At 34.2% G+C, this 25,836-nt stretch overlaps 1 protein-coding gene across 1 annotated transcript in view; it reads right to left on the bottom strand.

Moving 5' to 3' along the window:
* Positions 1-22,215, bottom strand: part of LOC145246064 (protein KTI12 homolog) — a 63,813-nt gene extending 41,598 nt beyond the window's left edge. Inside the window, exon 1 of the mRNA XM_080107906.1 lies at positions 21,794-22,215. Within this exon, the coding sequence (XP_079964032.1) occupies positions 21,794-21,944 (151 nt within the window). The 5' untranslated portion in view covers positions 21,945-22,215. The remainder of the gene's footprint in view (positions 1-21,793) is intronic.
* Between the last annotated feature and the right edge of the window lie 3,621 nt (positions 22,216-25,836).

Genomic DNA, 25,836 nt, shown 5'->3' with positions numbered 1-25,836 from the left:
CCTCTATATGTTGTTTTTACAGAATTTAAAATTAAACCACGAAACATAATAAATATATATATATATATATATATAAAATAAAATAAAAATAAAATAAAAATTACAATTAAATTTACCAAAATGATCCAAGATGGTAAAATTAAAGTATAATATAAATATTAAAGAATTAATATTTATAAAGTTCTCTCAGTCAGATGTAAAAGCTCGATAAAACCAAATAGGAGATAGAGCTTATAATACGAGCAAGCAGTTAATAAAACATGTTAAAAAAGCACTTTGAAAAAGTTAAAAACATATTTAATCTGAAAAGGAAACACTTGATAAGTGAATAGTCCTTAATCCACGGAGTTTCAAAGAAATACTTTCCTTCTCATCAGAAGGTAGGAATTAGCAAAATGCTCGGCAGTAGAGTAAAAAGCATCTCTTATTTTTCTTTTATTAATATTATTGGAATTTTTTCCCCTGTACACATTTTTGTGAATCATTCCATGGATTTCTGCCTTTGGATCATTTTGGACCATCTTCCAATTACGGGATTTCCTTGGATTTTACTTGTGCAAATGGAAATTCAATTAACTTTCTTGAAGTTATATATTTGGATTTTACCGTCACTGGATTATTTATCTTCCACCAGACTATCCATTCACGTGTAATCACCTTTTTCTTCACCATATTCCCTCTGCTTCACTTTTTTGTTATCAAGAAAAATCTTTGACTTACTTGTTGTTTCATCAAATACTTTTGCATGCAAAATCCGATCCTGTATTTTGCTAAAACTTACCCTCTGATGAGAAGGAAAGTATTAAGGACTATCCACTTATCAAGTGTTTCCTTTTCAGATTAAATATGTTTTTAACTCTTTTTCAAAGTGTTTTTTAACATGTTTTATTAACTGTTTGCTCGTATATATATATATATATATATATGAACTGTTTTTATTTTTTTTATTAAAACACAACAACAAAAAAAACACATTTCATAAACATCATTGGAAAAATAACTGTTCATAAATATTTTTTTATGTTTGATGTGAAAAAAAAATTACCGACACTTGATATTTGATAAAAAAATTACCAACACTTGATATTTGATTAAAAAAATTTCAAAACATATTTTTATTATAAAGCTTATAATTTTGTTATAAAAGTTAAAATCAAGTTGAATAAAACTTCTATTTTTATATTTGCTTAAAAAAAAAAAGAAAAAGAAAAGCTACATTATATAGTGTTGGTCATCCGTACCTTAAAATTTGCCTAACATCACTTCCGCCAAATGGCTTCATAAACAAAGTGTGACTTTTAATGAAAGTCATATTTGATACTGACAATCCTTTACAATTTGATTTAAGGTCAGCATTTCTTTAGTAATATCATTCATTAATTTGTGAATTCCATTGTGCAAATACAGTTAATCTGCTATTTTTATGTTTATCTAAAGAAACTGTAATGTTAGAAGCTGGTAAAGTCGAACCATCTTCATATTTGTCAAACCTTTTGCTGATTTGCTTTTTGCTTTTACCCTGAAGGTTTCAACCAATTTTCATTTAAACAAAACTTTTTTATATGCAACTCTATAGCACTTTATTTTCCGTTCACTTTTTAATTGCTGCTTAGTTATTTTTCAATGTATTTTCGAATTATATGCATCATTCTTTTTAGTGTTTTCCCCGATTTGCTGTATTCATTTCTTTACGATTTGCTGTATTCATTTCTTTACTCATTTTATTTTTTTTTAAACGGCTTGATTTTGAAGAGATTTTGTATGGTATGTTTTCATTTTTTTTTACCTTCTTTAGCTTACATATTTTTTGATTAAAAATGTTAGCTGATAAATTCCAAAGTTTAAAAGTATTTATTCAATTCAAACCAAATAGATTAAAAAATTTTTTAGACTGTACACCTTCAATTTTTGAATAGTCCCATTCAAATTTACTGATAAATATAATCTGTATAGTTATAAAAGTGTGTGTGTGTGTGTGCGTGAGGGCAATTCTCAACCTATATACTCAACAAATTTTTGATCTACAGACTTGAAATTTGGTATATAGGGTATTCAGACATATAGAAAACTTTTTAATCGGTCTTCAACCAGAAAAGGGGCTGCTAAGGAGTCAATATTAAGAAATGGGTACTTACGGTTCATCAGATTTTTATCTGTTTGTCTATTGTTTCACGACTGCGCATGTGCAAATTGTTCATATGAAAGCTTCCTTATGTTAAGAATAAGTAGGTTTGAAAACACTTTTTAAAGATCATGGCAAGCTGGCCTAATGGTTATCGTACTTAACTCACTGACTTTAGATTTTGGTTTTGACCTCAGCTTGAGTATTTTTTTTTTTTTACTTACAAGTGAACTGTTTAGAAAAACATTGCATGCATATGTTTTTTACTTCTTTTTTTTTTTAATCCTACATTAGTCCCAGGAGGTGTTTTGTCCCCAAAATTTTGCTTAAGTGCTCATAATTTCTAGTTGGCAACTTATTTCTTTTCCTCTCTCCCAGTACTCTCCTGACTCAGTGAGGGTAATAGCACAAGTGGTATGGCACAATTGTATCTCAGATTTCTTTGGAGGTAGATGTCGCTTTGTCGTTCTGGGATGTCCAGTCACCCCAGCTGACTAACGTAAGTATGATTTTATGATTTTGTATTTTTTCAGTAAGAATGAAAATTTGTAGATATAAGTGCATATTATGTATCGTTAGGTTACTCTGGAATCTAAGATATAAAAGGCTATATGTTTGTCTGTCTGTCTCCATATTTTCAAACTCTTCTGTAACTAAAAGTCGCAAAACGGTGCTAGGGGCCCTCAAATGATTGGATTTTTTATGAACCGTTCTTTTATGGGTCCTTAGCCAGTTAAAATAGTTTCTAAGTGTTCCAAAATGGGTCAAAACTGAAAAAAACTGAAAAAAAAAACTGAAAAAAAAACAAGAATCATTGTACATTTTGTATATTCATCTGAGTTTATTTTTAATTTTTAATCAGTTCATATGCGTAAAAGTCGCAAAACGGTGCTAGGGGCCCTCAAATGATTGGATTTTTTATGAACCGTTCTTTTATGGGTCCTTAGCCAGTTAAAATAGTTTCTAAGTGTTCCAAAATGGGTCAAAACTGAAAAAAACTGAAAAAAAAAAACTGAAAAAAAAACAAGAATCATTGTACATTTTGTATATTCATCTGAGTTTATTTTTAATTTTTAATCAGTTCATATGCGTGTCACATTGGTACAATGGTAACGTCACCAGTTTTGAATGCTACAGTCTCTATTTTAATTCTAGCTGACAGCACTCAAATACTTTTTTTTTTCACTTTTGAAATCACGATTCTATAATAATATCATATAAAAAATCTGGGCAAATTACAATATCATATTTAAGCATATTTTACACCCAGGCAAATCTGAGTGTACCCCACCGCCACCCCACACTAGTATTTAATATTAGAATTAATATATTTTGATATTTTCTTTATAAGTTTGGATGGGATTATTATATTATTTACAGTTTATTACTCTTTCAGTCTTGTAACTATGAGCTTAGCTAATGTAATATCTGAATTTTTTCTTAGTTTTATAACTTATTTTATTGTATTGTTTTATATTAATATCAACAAGATACAAGCGATTCAAACTGTCAGACAGGGACTGTAGATATACCCTGAACTAGCAGAATAAATATATTTTACAAAATAATAACACTATAAACATGTTTATATTGGGATGTATGAACACCTCCATGGGACTAACCATGTTTGGAACACCCAGGTGACTAGCGCAGAGTTAAAGGGAATGTAATGTTTAATCCCGGGCAATGCCATGTACATCTGCTGGTTACACACTAATAAAGCATCACCATTTTTATGAACCAGATGTATCCATACTGAAAAGTTCTGAAAGTAACTTAATGGTTTCCACAAACTAAAGATTCATAGTCGATTTAGGCAGAATGTAGTCTATAAACCGACTGTGTTCAGCAGTTCCTAAATTTCATAAAAGCAGACAAACCATTTTCACATCAGACCATTCTTCGCAATCGAATGTTTCCAGGTCATAACTTCAGGAATACTTCATGAAATTATATGGAAAACTAAGGTGCAGTGTCCCATCAATAAGTTGTCAGGCAGCAGTACGCAGTCTCACGATCGTCTTATGTTCTTGTTTAACAATTAAATGAAACCATTTTATAAAATAAATATCTTTTATTTAGATTAATTTATTTGGCGAGGGATTTTTAAACTGATAAAGTGTGGGTTATAACAGATCTTTCATAATGGATGAAAATTAGAGGGAAAAAAAATTTTTTTTTTAATTTTAAATTGAAAAATAAAATAGAAATTTTTAAAACCAATTTGTGTGGGGAAAATATAATTTTGGTACTTATGCACTTACTGAACGGTGCTGAAATTGTTTAGAAAGTCATTCTTAACATGGGGAGAGGAGGGTGTTTTGTAACTATTCTGTACTTTCACTAAACAATTTAATAATAAAAAAAAGATATTGTAAAACTTTAACTTAAAAAATAGTGCAGTTTAATAAGTGAACAAGCACCATAACTTTTTTTTCTGTTAACTTTGATTATACATAAAAGCATTTATTTAATTATATTTAAATTAAGTGGTTAATGTAGTTTGCTTCAAGCATTGTTTAGAGTGTATATAAAAGAAAACCTAAATTTATAGAAGACAATATAATGTAGAGATGTAACGGACAGACACAAACCGAAACAAATGCTTTAATCTACTGTGTGGGACAATAAAGATTATTTAAAATTCGTGTTGGTCATAAACAAACACTGTAACGACTTCAAAATTATCGGGAAATGATTTTAAATGTCTCAATTTTGCACAGCGACTAGTGTCGGCAAAAAAATGCTGAGATTTGACGAAGTGTATTAGCCAACACAGACGGCGTCCAGCCCAAACCACTATCAATAATTTCCCACACTCTTTATCTGCGCCTAAACCTAAATGTAGATTCCATGAACAAAGCTTCTTTCTTAGAACTGCATACCTGTGGAACTCTCATCCAATTGCCTACTTTCCAGGTGACTACAATCTGATTGTCTTCAAGTCCAACGTAAACAAGTTCTTGATGAATCATCCCTCTAAGTAATCCAATTTACAAAATTCCCACTACTTATGTTTACTACGCTATAATAATATTGACTAATGTATACTCATTAACCCTTATCCTCGAGTGGCTTCTGGACCTTGATCAGTGGTGATTTCTGTGTAAAAAATAAAAAAAATTATTATTTTTTTATTTTTAAAAGTTTTTTTACAAATTAGTCCACTGGGCAAATTATTCCTCGTAATATATAATAATCAATCCTCTATTGATTCTATAATAATACATACGCCATCTGCATAAATTAAAATATGTTTAAGCGTATTGTACAAGTGAGTAACAAGTCAGCTAGTTTTAATATATAAAGGGTCGTTGCCAGTGTTTGGGCACAGGCAAAAATCAAAACTATTAAAAGATATACCATATAACAACAAACCATATATTTTCTGCTTCAGTATCATCCAAGGCAAGTTTTGGTAAAAAAAAAAAAAAAAAAAAAAAAAAAAAAAAAAAAATTCCGATGAGTTTTTTTTTTTTTTTGTTTTGTTTTTTTTTTTTACATGGTGGTCACCACTTATCAAGGCCTGGAAGCCACTCAGGGAAGGGTTATTGCAAGTACAGTACGTTAGTGTGGAGATTTAATAAAATGTCTACTTAAGGGGGCGGTTCATCAGGAATTTGTTTACATTGGACTTGAAGATATCCAGGTTGTAGTCAGGTGGGAAGCAGGCAGATGGAACAGAGTTCCATAGGCGTGCAGTTCTAAGAAAAAAGCTTTGTTCATGGAATCTACGTTTTGATTTAGGTACAGATAAAGAGTGGGGGAAATTTTTCACAGTGGATTCAGCTAGACGGGTGTTTTTCGTGAAAGATTGGTGAGGAGGGACCAGAGATTGGAGTTCAGATGAGCACCTGCCATGGAAATAACGATAAAACAAAGATAGGCTCGCAACGTCTCTTCTGTGGGAGAGAGGTTGCAGGGAAGAGAAAAGGGCATCCCCCACTAAGCCACAAAGTCTATTTTGTACTCTGTCAAGGCAGGATAGGCTGTTTTTAGCAGCTCCTGCCCAGATATAGCAGCAGTACTCCATCCTTGGACGTACTTGGCTTTTATATAGATAGAGAATTGCATGAGTAGTGAGATATCTTCTGGAGCGGTAGAAGGATCCCACCATCTTTCCAGTGACCTTGGCAACAGACTTGATGTACGTGTTCCATTTCAGATCAGGAGTAAAGATCAAGCCCAGAAGATTGTCAAAACATGGGGCTTCTCCTAGACGAAAGCCATCCAATTCAATTGATGCCAGATGGAGATCAGAGCGTTGATGATGTAAAGATAGGAGTTTGGTTTTAGATGCATTAAAGGTAACCAGCCACGTCTTCCCCCACTGAACCACGCGCTCGAGATTAGAGGAGAGAGAATCAGACAGAACTTTGTCATTTACAGCCTTTGATGTGATGATTTGTTTTTTAAACTAACAATTAGATAAAAATAATATTAAAATACAAGCAACATGTCCTTTCACAGCATTTCAAAAATCATGGTGGATAAAAAAAGGAAAATATATTCATAAATTTCATTAAAAATATTATATTATACATTATATCATGACCTCTGTTCAGTTTTCAGAGATAATGGATACCTCCTGTAAGGGTGGCTGTGCATGCAATAGTGAAGCAAAGGTTGCACAATTACACCACTCCTGAGTCAGCACTGCCTGATTCCAGTGGCAAGGAAGAATTCAGAACTACTGGAAATAATGCAGAGAGCACATACAGCGCCTGGTATTTTCAAATGATAAGCCATTTTAGTACTCATAAAATAGCAATTCAAGATGGTGCTGTATTTTACTTTATGTAAAGGTTTGCGTGGTTTGAAGGTTTGAATGTGTGATTTTACAAGCCTTCTCAGAAACGATATAAAATCTGAGAAAAATGAACGCTTTAAAAAAAAAAAAAAAAAAAGACATTTATGCAAGCACTATGAAGTAGCAATAAACTTGAAAAAATTGAAATGGTTTAAAATATCTCACTAATGGCATACATAGAAAGAGCTTAGTAAGTTAAGAAAGAATCCTTTTAAGTGTTTTAAATCCGATTAAAATTAACGAAGTTATGACTATTTTTATGCCTTGTATGTTTGGATATTTTTTCCTCTTTAAGACCATATGTGTTTTGTCACATTTTTTACACTACTTTTTCAGTAAAAATGTTATATCTTTGTTAAAACACAAGATTAAGCAATGAAATTTGCCATGTAAGTGTATTTTTGTGCAAAGAATCAGAATATGCTACTGAAAATCTCTAGAAATTAACGGTTTCCAAATAATCTGCAGTAAATGCACATAAATATGCAGTGCAATTCTTTTAAAATGCCATGTATCCATTAAAGAGAAAAGAAGTTAGAGAACTCAAAGAAGAATTATCATGCATTTTATGTACAACTAACTGAAATCTAAATCTAAGACTGTTTAAAAATTAATATATTGCAATATTTCTTTGGTATTATCGTAGATTAATACCTTCCGTTACACTCTCCCCCATCAGACTACCTCTCTAAAATCTGTGATTCTAACTTTGTAGACAATTACATGTGAACACCTTGAAAAACTGATAAACAAAAATAATTCCCCATTTTGGACCCTTCCAGCGTTTTAGGACAGTTAACCCATCTTTTTTCTTTGGAAGATAAATCCTGGGCATTTTTTTTTTTTCTAAAAGGCAATTATGTGTGGTTTTAAGAGGGTCTTTGTGCAATTATGAGAGGGCGGGGAAGTTGTCACTGACTTTGGGTCAATAATAGGGCTAAGGGAAATTATGTGTGAACATCCTGAAAACTTGATAGAAACAAAACAAAAATAATTTTAAAATCTAGAGTGGGGGTTGGTTTCACATGAATTTAATGTAAAATAATTCATCATTTCGAGGCCATTCTAACGTTTTAGGACAGTTCACCAATTTATTTTTTATGGGAGATAAATCATACGCACTTTTTAGGAAAGATTTTTTTTATGCTTATAAGTAACTTACAGAGGATTTTGCTTCGTCGAAAGTTTGCCACTCGGATTTAGTGTTATTGTTAGGGCTAAAAATGGTTTTAGAAGGTTTGCCACTCATACCTAGGGTTAGCGGTAGGATTGAAGGATTCTTTATTTTTTATTTTTTTGTTAAGAGGGCATTTCACACCTATTGTGAAACTTTACAAGAATTATGACAAACAGTAAAAAATAAATGTTATTTAAAACAAGTGAAGTCACTAACAGAAAACGTGACATTTGGAAAAGTATCAAATATCTTTTGTCCATCTGACAATTTTTTGTTAAAGCTAACAAATTGTTCACAAATTTTGAATGAATTTGATTTCTATTTTTAATTGTATTTCATGTCTTTTTCTACTGTTTTTATTTCTTAACTTCACTGACGTTTGGAAAAGTATAAAGTATCCTTCCTACAAATATTTAAATATCAATTTTGCATTTTTTTTTTTTTTTTTTTGATAATCGGGTAGATTAGTTTCCATTCAATAATAATCCACTGAAAACATAGTAAAAAAGACAAAAATTAAAAACTACAGAGGGGGGGGGGTACTGCTCGTACACGTGAACCAACAAAAAATCATTTCACATTTTCGGTTGTTCAAAACAAAACACAATATTTAAAAAATTTGACCAGTGGTCAAATTTTTTAAATATTTATATGGTTGATAACAAAATAGCACTAACTAAACATGTAAGAAAATTTTTTTATAATCAGATTTTCAATAAAAAAAAAAATTCGATTGGGAATAAAAATCAACAAAAAAAATAAAAAATTTTTAAAAAAGTCTGTTTGCAACTGTTCTATCGCTGGCGCTGCTGTTGATACTACAAAACAGTCTAGACTCAAAATTTTTGTCCGGGTATTATGATAATAAATTGCTTGCTACCACAAGGGAAAACGACATACAATTATACTTTTAATGGATAAAAACAGTAAAAAGATTGTTTTATTTAACAGTGGGTGTCTGAAGACAATTTTCAATACTTGTCATGTTGAAATCTTTTTTTTAACACAACAAAAATACAAATAGTCAAAGTATTTTGGACACCCCAAACTATTAAATTACATCTCTTCTAATGGGTTTCCAAATTTTATGACATAATTCTTCATACAAACACGGTACGAGCATTTACAAATGGAGGGGGGGGGGTCTTTACAAAATCTTACGGAAAACGCAGTTTTATGATATTCAGGTTTTTATTGCTTTATTTGCTTAAAACTCTAAAAATATATAATGTACATTATTTATTAATTCATTTGAAAGTATATTCATTTCTGAACAAAACAGTGGTATTTTGAGAACTTAAAGTGTTTTGGTTTGTATAATATGACTATTTTAGCAGAAGCCCCTTGAAATTTGTGATTATCCAAAGCGTTTTATCGTCCATGTGTATTGCTATATGAAGTACGTCTGGACAAAAAAAATGGTAAAAAGTTCTCTTGTTCACTCACAGTGTCTGTTTAAAAAATTTTTTTTTTCCCCCCCCAAAGGTTCAAAAATATCCTATCGGTGGAAGCAACTAGCTTGTGTATCCGAGATGCAGTTGAGGAGACCACCTAAATTTGTATAAGATTTATATTGAAAGATGTTTTAGAAAATAACAGTTAAATTAGTAAGACAGTCTCAACATGATCAGATATTTAGAATAAGAGCAAACTTCACAACAAAAATCAACATGTTTAATTGGAATTCATTATTGAGATGGTTATTATTTATTAATTTATTGAGGACTATTATCCTCATCTTTCTTAGTTGTTGTCTCATGACGTTTCGGCAAACTATTCCTCTAGCCTTCGTCAGATGGTAACTGCGACGGGGCCCGTGGCGCAGTGGATAGAGACGTTGAACCTCTACGGTTCCAGGTGAGAATTGTCTAAAGATAGCAGTTTCAATCCCACCCAAAGCCAGCCAGAGGCTTACTTGGCCAAAAACGTGGTGAGACGACAACAACTACGGATGGCAGTAATTGCTGAGAATGCAGTTAGGAGATACAGAGTTCTTATCCCGCCGCGGTTACCACCTGACGAAGGCCAGAGGAATAGTTGGCCGAAACATCAGGAGACAACAACTAAATAAATTAATAAAAACCAACATACACCAACATTTTTTACATAATGTTATTTCTTGATGATTAATTTCATTCATAATGCTGATTCACTAGAAAGAATCATAAACACATGCTACATACTGCATTAGTAGAGTCTGTCCTTGTTTACAGTGCTACAATCTGGACACTTACCAAAACATTGGAAAGAAAAGTAGACAGTAGATACACCTGTATGCTATGAACAGTATTAAATATATCTTGGCAAAATCATCCACGAAGCAGCAACTTTATGGCAACCTACCTGCCATATCTAATACCATCAGAGAACGACGCCTATAATTTGCTGGTCATTGCCTGAGGAGCAAGCATGAATTGGTGAGTGATGTATTGCTATGGACTCCACGACACAGACGCGCAAGCAAAGGACGACCAAGATCCACGTACATCCAACAAATAGCACACGACACCGACTGTGAACCTGAAGATCTGAGGCAGCTGATGGAAGACAGGAAACTCTGGAGAGGAAGAGTCACATTGGTCCGGGCAAGGATCCCGTCATGATGATGAAGCATTGGTAAAATTTCAGCAATCTCAAAAATTGATGGCAAGTTAACGTCATGGGTGTCGATACACGATTCATCCTTACTGGACAGCTTTTTATGTTGTCATCATCAACCATTACACACAGTGGTGTGTTGGACAGCAACAAATCCCCTCCACCCCAGCTTATCCTGAGCTAGCCTAGCCAGTGAACCCCAAGAATGCTGCATAGTATTCCTCTCGTTTTCCACCGTTCTTCTCCAAGTTGCTCTCGGCCTTCCTCTCTTCTTTTTGCCATCTGGGGTCCGATGCAATGCTGTTCTTGTAATTGATTGTGAGTCTTTCCAAAGAACATGCCCAATCCATCTCCATCGCTGCTTTCTGACGATTAGGCCCATATTCTTGATGGCATCTCCATGTTGTAAACGAGACAAAACGGTGGCCGTTTCTCGTTCCTATTATTGTCTCCCTTGTCAAATCTTGCCTCAAGTCTTTTTCACTTTCTTCATAGCTTCCATACCGTTATCAAAAAACTTGATTACAGACATTTCCAAGCAGACTTCTAACATGGCTTTATAATCCAGGATCTGATTATTCCGATGATGTTGAAGTGACCATTTAGCTGCATGCCATTTTACTAAACTACCAATCCCATCCTAAAAGGGATTTTCTTAGGCTTGTAGCAAAGAAAATCCTTTCCGCATCAATTCCAAAGTCCTATCTGTGCAAACATAAATTCATAATGTTCTTATAATTTTTATAGTGACCTACACATCCATCACTGAAGTCATTTTGTTGATGTAATGCATGAATGTAGCGAACCGTCATTGTCTGAGTTGGATAGATGTTGTGGGTTTTGTCATCAGAAATACAACACAATAAAAGATGTTTCCATGTTCCATTAGAATCTTGTTTGTGTAGTACAGAGTGCAATATTCCTCGTATGAGAAATTGATAGTTTTCTGCAAAGTTTTCAAGGACAAAAACTCCATTCAAAGATTCTTTTTCTTAGTATTAAAGTATCTTTTCTAGATACGAGTTGTCTTGTGAGATTGTTGGTCGACACAAATCAACAGATTTTTGTATTTTACACATGTTTTTTTGAACAGGTGCTTCATGTGATACAGTTGTGTTCCATTGACTAAAATGAAATTCATCATCTGGATCCACATCAATCAGCTTCTTCATCCAAGAACTTCTGCAATGCTTCTCTGCCAGGACATGCCTCACAACGGTGCATTGTGCATTCCTTGTAAGAAGAACCGCAAAATAGTTTTGTAACCAAATCTTTGTAAGTGACGTCACAAACAATAGCGTCTATGAAAAGTTTCACATTCTGATATATGCTACTTATATACAAACAGAATCGGCGCCCATAGACGCAGGTAAAACATACCACTTTGGATGCAATCTAGAAAATTTGAACCCTCCATCTTGAAATTAGGATATTTTTGTGTAATTTGAATGCATACCATTCATGTACGTTACATAGTATCAAATGTTTTTTGCTTTTGCAACACTAACATAGTCTTTTTTACCTGGCATTTGCCGGTTGTATTCAGCATTTTCATACATGTGTACTACCAATTCTTCTGGTGGGTGATTGTTCCATTTTTTAGGGGCAGGCTTTGAGAGAATGCCACTCACCTTCTTCAGTTTCGTTGCAGTTCGAACAACAACATACTCCGACACCTTAAAGAATTCGGAACTCATCTCAAAGGATTCTGAAGATTCACACAGACCCACACAATTTCTTCCAAAGCTAGGAATGGGCAAAATTACACCATTAAAAAAATATATATATATATTTTAGTTTTAATGTCTGTCAGTATTTTTCTTGACAAAAATTTAATATTTCTGGACCCTTTAAATCAACTGCATTCTTTTAAAGTTTTTTTTGTTTTTGTAATTTTTCTTCACAAGTAAAATACATTTGCACCATATTTTGATGGCATTATTAATATATACAGAGTTTAGTTTTACTATTAATTTAAAAACAATAATTATTTATCATTTTACAAGCAATAAAAAAATCCTTTTTGAAATCAATCGGAAATTAGACTCAACTTTTTCCAATACCGATTCTGATATCCCCAAAACGTTCTAATTTTTCTGATTCCAGATAATCGTTGTAAACATGAGTTTAAACATTGACAGAACAGATTGTTGCATATGGAACGTGACAAGTATATTAAAACTTCTAGTAAATGGGTCTATCCAACCATGAAAAGTTCATCCACCCTGGTTAAGCCATTAGAGCAGAAACTGTTGCTAATGGGAGAATCAAGTGCTGCTTAAATGGAATAAACAAACTGCATTAACTACTATTATATATTTTAATTAATTTTAATTTATATTTCTATAAATAAATAAAAATCTGGGTCTGCATTTTTTTCTTTTTTAAAAAAAGTTTTTATTACTGTTATAATTGTTTCGACACCATTTAAAAAAAAAGTCTCTCGCTGCTACATGTCCATTCTAGTTTGGCACGCATTTCTCCTTCTTTCGACTGCAAGCTGGCCACAGCCTGCCATTTCTCGCAGTTGCTTCATGCGCCCATTCTCCTCCACGCCGACTTTGTTTCTCACACTGGCATTAGCTAGCCATTTCTTACCTGCACATTTACGCATCCATTTTTTTTTTTACGTTGATTTTCTTTGACGTTGACTTTCGTCTGCGAGCATGTGTTGCATTTTTCCTCCTTTTTTTCCTCCTTCTCACGCACACTTCCTAATTTGCATATTCGCAATTGTTTGCTGCTGCTGCTGCTAATCTCTTTGCGTGCTGACTATCCTTCGCTGCTGCTGATACTTTCGATGCACTCACACACGCTCTATGTTACATAGATAATGGTTTCCATTTAAAATTATTTTAGAGTTGTTGCAGTCCATTATGACCCACTAATTCAGCTCTGTTGTATATAAGACATATTTTACTGAAAATATTAACCACCAACTCTCTCTCTTGGCTTGACTTTGCGAACAAAGAGCCTATGAGGGGGGGGAGGGTTGTCTATGTTGACTGCAGGCATGTTTGTGGCTGATGAGTCCAATGCGAGACAAGCAGTTTTGGCCACAGTGGCTGCATTCATGTCAGGTACCGCTGACGAGGCTTCCTGGATCTTCCTCCTGCAGTGTTTCTCCCGTAGATTCTTTGTGCAGGAGACCTCAAAGGAGGTGACAGCCTGGTGAACAGTGCGTTGTCAGGTGTCATGGTTCCTATTTACAATGCCTCCCAACGGGGCAGAGTTAAACACCAGGGTCGTTTTTTAATGTGGAGAAAAGGAACAAAAAATTAAAATTGTCTCAGTCGTGAAGGATTTCTCCTCCACTGACAGAGAACAAGAAATTGAAGTGCAGCATCTAAAGAACAGATACTACACTTTGATCTTGTCCCAAAGAGGTGTCATGGTTATCAGCGAGAGTAGACCACTGGTCAATGTGGCAGTCACCAAGGGACTTCTTCAGAGAGTCATTATATAGTTTCTTCGGTGCCCCTAACTAATGCAGGAATAAAATGCAAAGAAAGAGTCACGTAACATATTAAATAAAATATGATCAAAATTTACATAGTTTTTGTGGTTCAGTAGCCAAAATTGGCATAATCATTAGAACACACTATAATTCAACATAATTCTGATTACATTGGGCCAACGCGCCGTTGCATATGTTCTGTCAGTCATTTTAAATGGCTGATGTTAACAGCGCAAAACATTTACTTTAGTAAGAACTCCTATACAGTTACTAAATAAATACCAATAGTGCTAATGTCATCCATGTATTCAAAATTATTCTCAATTCAAATTGATGAAGAATAACCCATAATGTTGTCGCATGTTGGATTTTTGTTATGGAGTTCATTTTTAATCTAACTGATCACGTTTTACCTTTTAGTATTCAACTTCTACTTTCCAAATCTAATTTGAATATGAATTAGATAAAAATTTAGATGGTCGTCCCAACATTTCATGTATATAAACTAGTTGCTTCCTCCAGTATGGTATTTCTGAACCTTCGTAAAAAGGACTTGCCTTTGAATAGGCACTGTGAGTGAACAAAAGACTTTTTTTTACTATTTTTCGTCCAGATGTATTTAATAGTGTCTGCATGAATGCTAAAAAAAGCAGTTATCATCTCAGCCATGTCATTCTTTTCACCCTATTCAGACATGCGAAAAATGTCAAAACCTAACAAAATCACATAGGTTTCATTTCTGAGCTTATATTTTTGCCATTTTTGCATTCCTTGAGTCAAAAAATTCACCTGAGTGAATTTTCAGGGCTACATCATGTTCCAAACTTAAAATATTCAAGAAAATGTAATTATTAAAATGGTGACATCTCAGGTGATTTATATAAAATGGAAAAATGCTCTCAATTGGCAATCACCTGTAGTTACATATTCAAATTTTTAGGATCTTTTTTTAGTTTTTATAATGTTCATCTGTGATGCACGTTGCAACAGAACCTGAGAATACGGGTTTCAAGCCTCGGCTGCGTTGACATGGAATACCATATAGAGAAGTTTACAACAAAGTCTCAGAACAGGTTTTCTGTAACATACCATTTTGTACTATTGTAATACACATTTTTTTACAAATATATCATCATGTTATCTTATTTATTACTCGCTCTTCAAGGTCATAACACAAAGTCAACTAAATCCACAGTTTCAGGCTCAATTGATAAGAGCGACAAATTTGAAAGGTTATCTTGCAACATATTCGAGTTTCAATAAGTTTTAGTTTTGAGAAGCTATTCTCTACGGTAGCACCAGGAACTGTAGAATCTAAAACAGCCACACGACAATAAGAATATTTGGCACCGTTTCCATGAATCCATTTCGACTATTCATAAATCAATGATTTTGTCATCATTTATATTTTTCAATTTAATTTTATTTTTTTTTTTAGGTGTTTTTTCACCCTTAACATGGCACATTGCCACTTGGGTGTAAGGAGCTACTATTTGAGACAAAATTTGCAGGGATACTATGTAGGGAGTTGAGCAGCAAGATATCTGTTCATTTTACATTTAAATTTTTACATGTCAGCTTAGTCACGAAAGCAGAGACCCAAGAAGGAATTCCAAAGTTTTGCAGTTTGAGAGAAGAAACTATTTGAGTAGAAGGTCTTCCAGCATCAAGGAATCTCTACAGTGTATGGGTGGGATTATGCTGCTTGTTAGGTTAGTCGAGGGTATTTACATCGAGGGAGGGGGATTACAAGAGCTTGGAGTTTGTTAGAGCACTTTCCATTAAAATACTTGTAAAATAGGCACAGTGATGCAAAATTTCGTTGATGGGACAAATGTTGGAGTTTGGTCGACAGTGCAGGACCTATGAGGTTAGCGACCTTTCTAAATGCTGTCTAAGAATGAGAGGCTAATAGCAAATGCATCATCCAAATGCAGCAACAATACTTCATGCATGCGTGAATGGTGGCCTTGTAGAAGAATACATTCAGATGTAAGTAACTTTCTAGCATGGTAGAGAGAGCCCACATTCTTCACAGCAGCCTTGGCAATGCCCTCAATGTATTTGTTCCAATTCATAATCCGTGTGAACATTAAGCTAATAAGTTTGAACAAAGAGCTTTCCGGTAGTGTATCATTAGCCATGGCTATCAGTGGTTGCAATTATTAAAGGAAAGAAGCTTAGTCTTAGCAGCATTGAATATTACCATCCATTTATGTCCACATTCCACTACAGATTGGAGGTCTTCCTCTACGGTTTCAGCCATTTCCTTATACATGTGTTTGTTTGTTTTCTCCTCATGTCTGTCATAGAGCATAATGCCATCAGCAAATATACCAATATTTTGTCAAGAAGGTCATTTATGAATAGGACGAATAATAAAGGTTCAAGGATCGACCCCTGAGGAACACCTGCATTTATATGTTGTTTTGATGTGCAACCTGGATTTTTTACTCTAAAGAAAGATTTAATTATGTCAAGTATTCATCCAGTAATACCATATGATTTAATTTTCATGAGAAGACCATCATGCCATTCTTTGTCAAAGGTCTTAAATATATCTAAGGATACAACCCTAAACTTCCCTGCCTTATCCATTGCGTGGTATATATATATTCAGAGATTACAATTAGGATATCTGCAGTAAAGTGGGCTTGCTTAAATCCATAGTGTTAGTTGGAAAGAAGTTCAGCATCTATAAAGTGGTGAATTAGTGCTTGATTAATTAAGGACTCAAATATTTTGACAAAGAGAGGGAGGAGGTTAATGGAGCAATAGTTTACTGGGTCAGTTCTTTCACCAGAATTCTTATGGCTGGTACCACAGAAGCAATTTTCTAGCAATTAGGAAAGCAAGATTTGGTAAAGCATTTGTTGAAGAGTTTGGAGAAAAGTGGAGCAATCTCAGCAGAGTATTTTTTTAATAGTATAGCTGGGATGAAATCAGGCAAGATGCCTTCGAGGTGTCTAGGTTTTTATGATATCATGGATATGGGAAGGGATAATTTTCAGATCATCAAATGTGGTTTCTGTCTGCGAGGGAAAATCTGGGAGGGAGTGATTTGCTGGGTCTAAAGTGGGTTAGGCAAGCAGGTTAGCTTTTTCAGTTGCTGTGCAAACAATCTCAAGGTTGTTGGATGATGGGGGAATTGTTGACTGTCCATTATTTATTCCACTGTTATAAATTTTCCAGAAATCATGAGTTCCTAATTTTTGCAACTCAATACGTTTTCTGGTGGTTATCATTTCTCTTAGTTGCAGGTATTTCACTCTTACAAATATTTATAGCATTTATATATTATTTGTACTGAACTTATGTTGGATAAATGTACAATATGCATGCTGCCCTTGAGCAATGAAAGTTGCATAAGTAGAAGTGAACCATTGGGGAGAGTGGGGTTTGCTATAGAACATGTGGGAACATGCCTTCAACTGCTGCTTTGAACCATTCAGTAGCCTCATTTGCACACTGTTCCACAGGAAGAAAATAGATATTTCCCCACGGAGTATCTCTGATGGCTTCCCAGTCAGTCTTCTTATAGTACCTCGTCATTTTGAGCAATGGCTCTTTAACTTGGAGTTTAGAGTTTAGGATGATGTCTACCATTATTAAAACATGATTAGTATTCCCAAGTGGGCAATGGGCATTAGTTAGGAATAAGTCTAAGAGTGAAGTTTGCTGATCCTGTTGATCTGGGAGATGGGTCGGGAACGTTACTGTTTCTGTCAGGGAATGGGATATAGAAAAGTTATGTGCGATGCTACCAGCTGTGTCTGTGTAAATAGAGAAATCAAGTTAGTTATAGTGATGTACATTAAAGTTACCAAACACATGCACTTAGGTGCTAGTATCTAGGGAAAGTGCTGTATCTATGCTACCAGGGACATGATTGATTTGGGTACAATCCTAGGAGGAGGGAGAACGGTAGAGGAAATATAAGTAACTAACGCTATATTATATAAAACACATGAAGTCCTGATTGTCTGATTTTAGTTTGGATTCCCTAATGAAGTGGAGGGTGTTACGAATTTTAAGTCTGTGCAGGTGTCTGAGTCTAACGGTAAAGTGGGATATAACTAGATATGTTAAAATGGTTAGATGGAATGGAGGAGTATAGGTTAGTTTCACTTAGAGCTAAGACATCCAGGGAGTTTGCTAGGAGAAATGATTCTACATTGTCTAAGTTAGTTCTAAGACCATGGATATTCGTGAATACAAGCCTCAAGGGAGAAGGCAAATTGGTTTTGTTTAAGTCTGTTTTGGTCATATTTTTTATTAAGCTATCATTTCATCTAATAGTTTGAGTTTTAAGGTGGGAAATGTTGCGAAAGTGGTTGTGCATAATACCAAAAATGCTACACAAGTAGACCATCAGATCGTTTTTCGTCCACAGATTTGTAGCCTTGTGACAACTCACCGGAGATGAGTGGCACCATAACATCCCAATATTATACAGCTAATGATAGAGCAGCTGTTCTAAGTGCTACCAAAGAGTTAAGGCTCCTGTATTGTCAGTCGGAGTATAGTAGTCAGACAAACTGTCAAACCAGTACCCTGAAACCTGCCAGACCAGAGTAGCCCAGTCTAATCGTGTGAACATATGTGGAAATCAAGCACCAAAAGATTCAAGTTTTAGAGGATTGGTTGTTTTTGTTTTGCGGCATATAAATTGTTTTCAGGTTATTTAATGCCGAATCCAAAGATTTAAGAAAAAATTTTTAATACAATATATTTGTTGCTTTCAAGTCGGTTTCTGTTTAACCCATAGTTGGGACCCTAACAGGTACTACCACTCCGGGTCAGAGTGAACCTGGGAGCAATGGCTATTAAAGGGTGGCTCCACACTCCCCAAAGCCCGCAAGCTGGGGCCTCACCATTGGATATAGTTTAAGGTCATATTCAGGACCAGTTTTAGAGGAACGGAATGAAGTGTTTATTGCCCTAGTCAGGAAACAAGGTCAAGTACTGGGTGTCTCATGCTGAGTCTCTGTGGTCGCACCTGTAGACCTAGCTAATAGGCAAAGAAAGAGTATGAAAGCTGGGCGATAGGTAGAGCCTATCTAATCCTTGAGCAGTTTAGGTTTGCAAACCAGTAATTTGTTTGAGTCACCAGCTCTAGGAAGATTGTCAACCAGGACCAAGAAGGCATCCCTCCCCGCTTTGTTTGATACTAAAACAGTTTTTCTTCTCCTAGATGGATGATTTGATGATGATGCTAAGTTCAAATCTAATTCATTCCACAGAACCATTTATGATGTTGGCAACCTTCATGATGTACCTCTTGCAAGTATCCGATGTCTTTCTAGAAAGAATTCTAATGAGAAAAATATCAGGGAAATCAATGCCGACAATAGAATCATTTGATACATATCAAATGGATGAATTAACAAACAACTAATTAATGCTTTCATTCTTTAGTAAATGATTGAAACTTCTAATTCAATCAAGAACATTGAGTTACGGACGAGATGTTTTATTTCCGCTCCTCGGACAGCAGGATTTGAATTTTCAATGGTAAACATTTAATTAAATGGTTTGGTGTGTAATTAGAATTACACTTATTTTATAAAAAAAACAAAAAAAAACAAAAAAAAAAAAAACAAATGCAGAAAAATCTTTATGATGTATGTATACGTCACGGAACGAAAAAATCATATTCCAAAAAATCACGTAAATTGATTAAGAAAAAAAAAACTGTATTTTCTAATGAAGATTCTGTTATGAATCAAAATATCGAATTTAATTTTAATAAATATGTTTATTTATTGAAAAATGTTCTGCACTTGTTTGGTTTTAAACCGTTAATTTTTTGAATTCTCCATTCCATACCAAACCAACAGTGCTTACTATAAATGGTAGACTTTCTATTACATGAGTACTTTTATTTTTAACTAAGAAAGTAAAATTTAGTGATTTTAATGTCCATTATACGGCTGATTTTGATCTCAATAGTTTGAAGTGAGTTGTCTCCCCCTTATTTATACATCATGGCCAATCAAAATCACTATGTCTTCTTTAGTCATAATGTACCTAATATATAGTACTGATTTCAAAAGTTTAAAATTGACTTGGGTGCCATCAGTTAAATTTTCAAACGACATAATGTTTGAATTTGTCCGAATAATCTTGAAACAATTATAACTAACGATAAAATACACTATTTGTTGCTATCAATATATTCCTTGATGTCTTGATTTTGTTATAACAATATATGAATGCTCAATTATGAAATATGATAATTTTGTAGCCTACAGTTTAAGTCATCTCATTTTGACTTAAAACTTATTGGTATATGAACGATTACCGAATTTTCAATTATATAAACCCTGTAAAATTCGGAATACTATAAATAAGGCTAATATATATATATATATATATATATATATATATATATATATATATATATATATAATTTGTTTATAGAATGTGAAAAAAATGTTTACATAAAATTATCAAATACCGAAAGCATGTTCGGCAAAATTGATTGTTTTCGTTCATTTTGTATCGTTTCCAGTAAAATAAAATTGGAAAAAAAAAAAAAAAAAAAAATTTAAATGCGCATGCGCATTGCTTCGGTATGGTTTCTATAGTCTTTCGTAAAAACCAAAATAGCGACCATTGAAAACCATTAGGGAATATATTGGACAATAAAGGTCTTAATATCATAAAAACTACTTGTCAGCGATAATTTTAAATGTGATATTTGTTCAAAACAAACCCGAATACCCCTAAACATCAACTTTTGAAAGGTGAGTGTTACACAGGGTTTCGTTTGACAATGCACAGGTCCGGCAGTCCGGCACATCCCCAATTTTGACCCCCCCCCCCTCGCCCAGAAAATAAAGAAAGAAATAACAGAATTAATGATCATGCTTCCACCCACATACGCCCTCCGTCAGTGGCCACCCCCATACACACACACACACACATATACACTCGGTGACCAAGTTTTCAGAAAATGTGATCAAACGATTGTTGCTTGTATGGAAGAAAATAAAGGCAGTAATCTAAGTAGAACAAACGCTTCTTTGATTATAAAAATAAATTAAAAACATGCACTTATTAATAAAATACAATATGAATTACATCACATCTATAATGATATCTAAAAGGAATTGTTTATTATTAGAAAAAAAAAAAAGAATTAGGCTCTAAATAATTACAAATAAACAGATAATTTACAACGAGATATTTAGAAAAAATATGTAAATATGTAATAAAATACAAAGACAGATTTATGTTGTCTAGTGAACTATATATCACTATCGTTAATTCTTTTTTAATTGTTAAATTAAACTTTAAATCGATAAAAAAGGAACCCGTAAATTTATCAGTTCTGGGCCTCCGTACTTTTCTCGTTTTTTCGTCGAAAATATTTGCAATTTTTTAAAATTCTTGTTTATTTTATAACGGAAGATCTGCCGTCGTATGTAGTTATGAGATTTAAACAAATATCGATTAAAAATCATATGAATGCATTGGAAGAAATGTTTGTTTTTTTTAGATAATAACTTTTAGAAATAGTATTCGAGTATTCACGTGCGTACAACATGGAAGCAATATGGTGGACAATGGAGGCAACTTAACATATCCCATGCGTAGATATTAAAAGCCGTATAAGAAACGTACCTGCAAATACTGTATTTTTTTCCAACCCAAAGACTTGGTCATTAATAATATCCACTTTTTTGTCATTCTGTTCGCGAAGAAATGTGGCGATTTTTTGAGCTACAGTCGTTTTCCCAGAACAGGGCAGTCCACAGAGAAGAAGAAGCGGCATGATGACACGATGCAGTAATGGCGTCGAAAACGAGGTCGCCACATGGAATCTGTTGCCCCGCAATTTTAGAAATGGACGAAAACTTCTTAAAACTCAAATTTACGTAAACTTGTTATCACTCTACAAAATAAATATTTTTCAATAACCTTTTTTAACGTTTGATATTTAAGATAATTGTAATAGAGAAATAAATAGGAGAAGTATTTTTAAAAAGATTATTTTGTAGCACAGAAAAAAAAGCTACTTTTTGGGGGGAAATAAAAACTATGACAAACGCTAGGCAAATCAAAATGAACAAGGGAAAACAATAGTTAACAAATAAATATTATCAAAGGAAATAAAAGTTACTTTCCTCCCTACCTAACTTTTTGTGTATTTTAAAATATTTTAAAGTTTTTTTTATTACGTTCAAATTGTAGAGGGGGTTACCAATTATAGGTCCTCCTGACCGTGGGTCCACTAATTTTTAAGGGCGTGAGTCAGTGTTCACCAATTTATTATCGGGATCCATTAATTTTTAGGACTGAGGTTGCAGGTGCAAAAATCTCTTGAAGTCGAAAGTAGTAGAGTATCCACGGGACCATTAAAGGTAAATTTAACGAGATCGTCGATTAATAGCAAGATGTCACCAGATCACATCCTCACATACATAAAATAAAAATATAGAAATAACTCCGGAAAATAATGATACTTGACAAAGAATTCGAAATCACTGTATTAATATGAAATAAACAACATTTATTTACGTGTTATGAATATTAGTTCAAATCGTTCTAATATAAGAGTTTTCTTGTGATGAATAGTCATTATGTAGGACAAGCTAAATGAGGATTTCATGAGAATAGCATGGAGTTCAAAATTACTGATTTTTATGAACAGTGTCACACGTGGCTTGAAATCAATGCGATTATTTTCTGAGAGAAAAACAGTCATTAAAGCATGTAAGCGAAATGCGTGCGTGTGCGTGTTCATCACATATGAAACAGTAGTTTGAAATAACATTGTTTAAAAGAATAATTAACTCTCGTTCGATGTAATATTTTTCCATGGTGAGAATTAAGGTTCATGTGCATGGTGCGCAAATTCAAGACGGGGTATTTTAATACCTCCCAGTGGTGGAATTATCCTTACATCCAAACTTGGGGAAATAAAACTGGAATTAACTGATTTGATTTTCGCAGCAAATCTTTATATAGAGGTGTTCTTGAATGTTTCAGCCTGTTTTTTTTTTTGTTTTTTTTTTTTACATTTTCATCCCAAACAAGGCACATTGCCACTTTGGTGTAGGGGCTACTATGAGGACATGAGCTACTGGGATACCATGTAGGGAGTTGGGCAGCAAGATGTCGGTTCACGTTACACTTGAACTTCTGCATGTCAGTACAGTTGGGGAAGCAGGGACCCAGAAGTGAATTCCAAATTCTAGCGATTCTGGGGAAGAAGCTACTGGCTCTCTTACATCTAGGGATCTCTACTGTGTAGGGGTGGGATTTAGGTCCTTGTCAGGTTTTTGGGGGTATTTACGTCGTGGGAGCACAAGTGCTTGCAGTTCATCAGAGCATTCACCATTAAAATACTTGTAGAACAGACAGAGAGATGCAACATTTCGCCGGTGGGACAGAGACAGAGGCTGAAGCTTAGATGACAGTTCAGGACCTATCAGGTTGGAGACTCTCTTTTGGACCTTGTCTAAGAGCGAGAGACTAGTAACAGATGCACCGGCCCAAATATGACAACAATATTCCATATATGGGTGAATGGTGGCCTTATAGAGGTACAGGAAACTTTCGGGCGTTAGTAGCTTTCTAGCATGGTAAAGCGAGCCTACCTTCCTCGCAGCGATCCTGGCAATGCTCTCAATGTAATTGTTCCAACTCATGTTTCCTGTGAACGTTAGGCTGAGGAGTTTAAAAGAAGTACTTTCAGTTAATGGATCTTTGGCCATTGCTATTGGTGGTAGAAAAGGTTTTGTAATTATTGGAGGAAACAAGTTTAGTCTTGGCTGCATTGAATGTGACCATCCATTTTTGTTCCCATTCCACTTCATATTGGAGGTCATCCTCTAGTGTTTCTGCCATTTCCCTAGATATGTATTCATTTGGTTTCCTGTCGTGCCTGTTATAGAGCGTAGTGTCATCAGCATAGATACCCATCTCAGAGGCAATTTTGTTAGGGAGGTCATTTATGAACATAAGAAATAATAAAGGTCCAAGGATAGACCCCTGAGGCACTCCCGCATTTATATCATATTGTTTAGAAGTACGACCATAGAGGACAACCTGAATTTTTCTCTTATCTAAGAAGGATTTAATTATGTTAAGTATTCGTCCAGTGATACCGTATGATTTAATTTTCCTGAGAAGACTTTTATGCCATACCCTGTCAAAAGCCTTAGGTATATCTAGAGCTACTGCTCTACCCTCCCCTGCTTTATCCAATGAATGGTATATACATTCAGAGATTGCAGTTAGGATATCTGCTGTGGAACGGGCTTGCCTAAATCCATATTGTTGGTCAGTCAGAAGTTTAGCATCTGTAAGGTGATGGACTAGAGCTTGATTAATTATGGCGAAAAGTGGGAGGAGGTTAATGGGGCGATAATTTAATGGTTCTTCCACCAGAATTCTTAAAAACTGGTACCACAGAAGAAGTTTTCCAGCAGTTCGGAAAGCAAGATTCATTAAGGTATTTGTTGTAAAGTTTGGAGAGAACTGGAGCTACTTCGACGGAGCATTTTTTTTAACAGAACAGCCGGGATGAGATCAGGTCCACATGCTTTTGAAGTGTCAAGGTTTTTTGTGATAGCATGCACATGAGAAGGGGTGATTTTCAGATCGTCTAGCGTGGTGTCTGTCCGCAAGGGAAAGTCAGGGAGGGGGTGGTTAGCAGGGTCCAGTGTGGAGTTGGAGGCAAACCGACTGGCGAGCATGTTAGCCTTCTTGGTTGCTGATTGTTGGTTAGAGGGGGAATTGTTGATAGTCCATTATTTACTATTATTATTATTATTATGCTTGCTGTATCGCTACATGTGGAAACAGTTCCTTTGTTCTATGTGTACTGGTGGTCAAGTCACAACATTGTCTGATTACGTGTTCTGATACTCGCTTGTGAGCATTGAAAATGGTGATTGCTACGAAAATGTTCCTGCCAAAGATTTGTTCCGGCCGTATGTAGCAGTTGCTACAAAATATATTAGGTTAAACTGAAAACAAAGATGGCTGATAGTCATTCACTAATCGTCTACAAAGTCTGATTTTTTTTAAATTGCTCTTTCGATTAGGTAAAAAAAAAAAAAATGTAAACTTTAAAGGCGTTTGAAACAATTATTTTATTACTTGTTTTTTTTTAGCTAAAAAAAATTAAAAAAAAAAAAAAAAATCATAAAACACACTTCAGTTATGTCTGGAAGGAAACTGGTTCTTGACAGTGGTCAGTGATAGAGAGATCTTTCTAGACCAAAGCAATTTTTTTCGATCATCCAAACAAGTCAGTTATTTTATATTTGTTTATGCCGTTAAAAAGTTTGGTTTAAATAATTACATTAAATAGTTTTAAAAATTACGCATTTTTGTAAAAATCTCGCTTGTTTGTATTTGTTTAGATTTTACATTTTATTATGCATAAAAATTGCCTCAGTCTAGAAGGATTTCTCATTCACTGACTGCCGACAGGAGAGATCATTCTGAATTCTCAATTATTACGTAGGTTTTTAGTCTTGGGAAAATCTTATTCCCCCACAAAATCTTTTGTAAATAACTTATTTTATTATTATTGTATATAATATAACTTATTTTTATTATTGATTTTACATAAAAATATCAATCCAGAGTGCCTCATTTTGGGGAGCTTGGGTCGTGAGTAAATAATATATTATTTAAATAATAATAAAAAC

The sequence above is a fragment of the Euprymna scolopes genome, chromosome 23, assembly GCF_053919585.1.
Source record: "Euprymna scolopes isolate OS-2025 chromosome 23, ASM5391958v1, whole genome shotgun sequence".
In the NCBI taxonomy this organism is placed as follows: Eukaryota; Metazoa; Mollusca; class Cephalopoda; order Sepiida; family Sepiolidae; genus Euprymna; species Euprymna scolopes.
The sequence above is the reverse complement of the archived record's forward strand: the minus strand, read 5'-3'. Positions and strand labels throughout refer to the sequence as shown.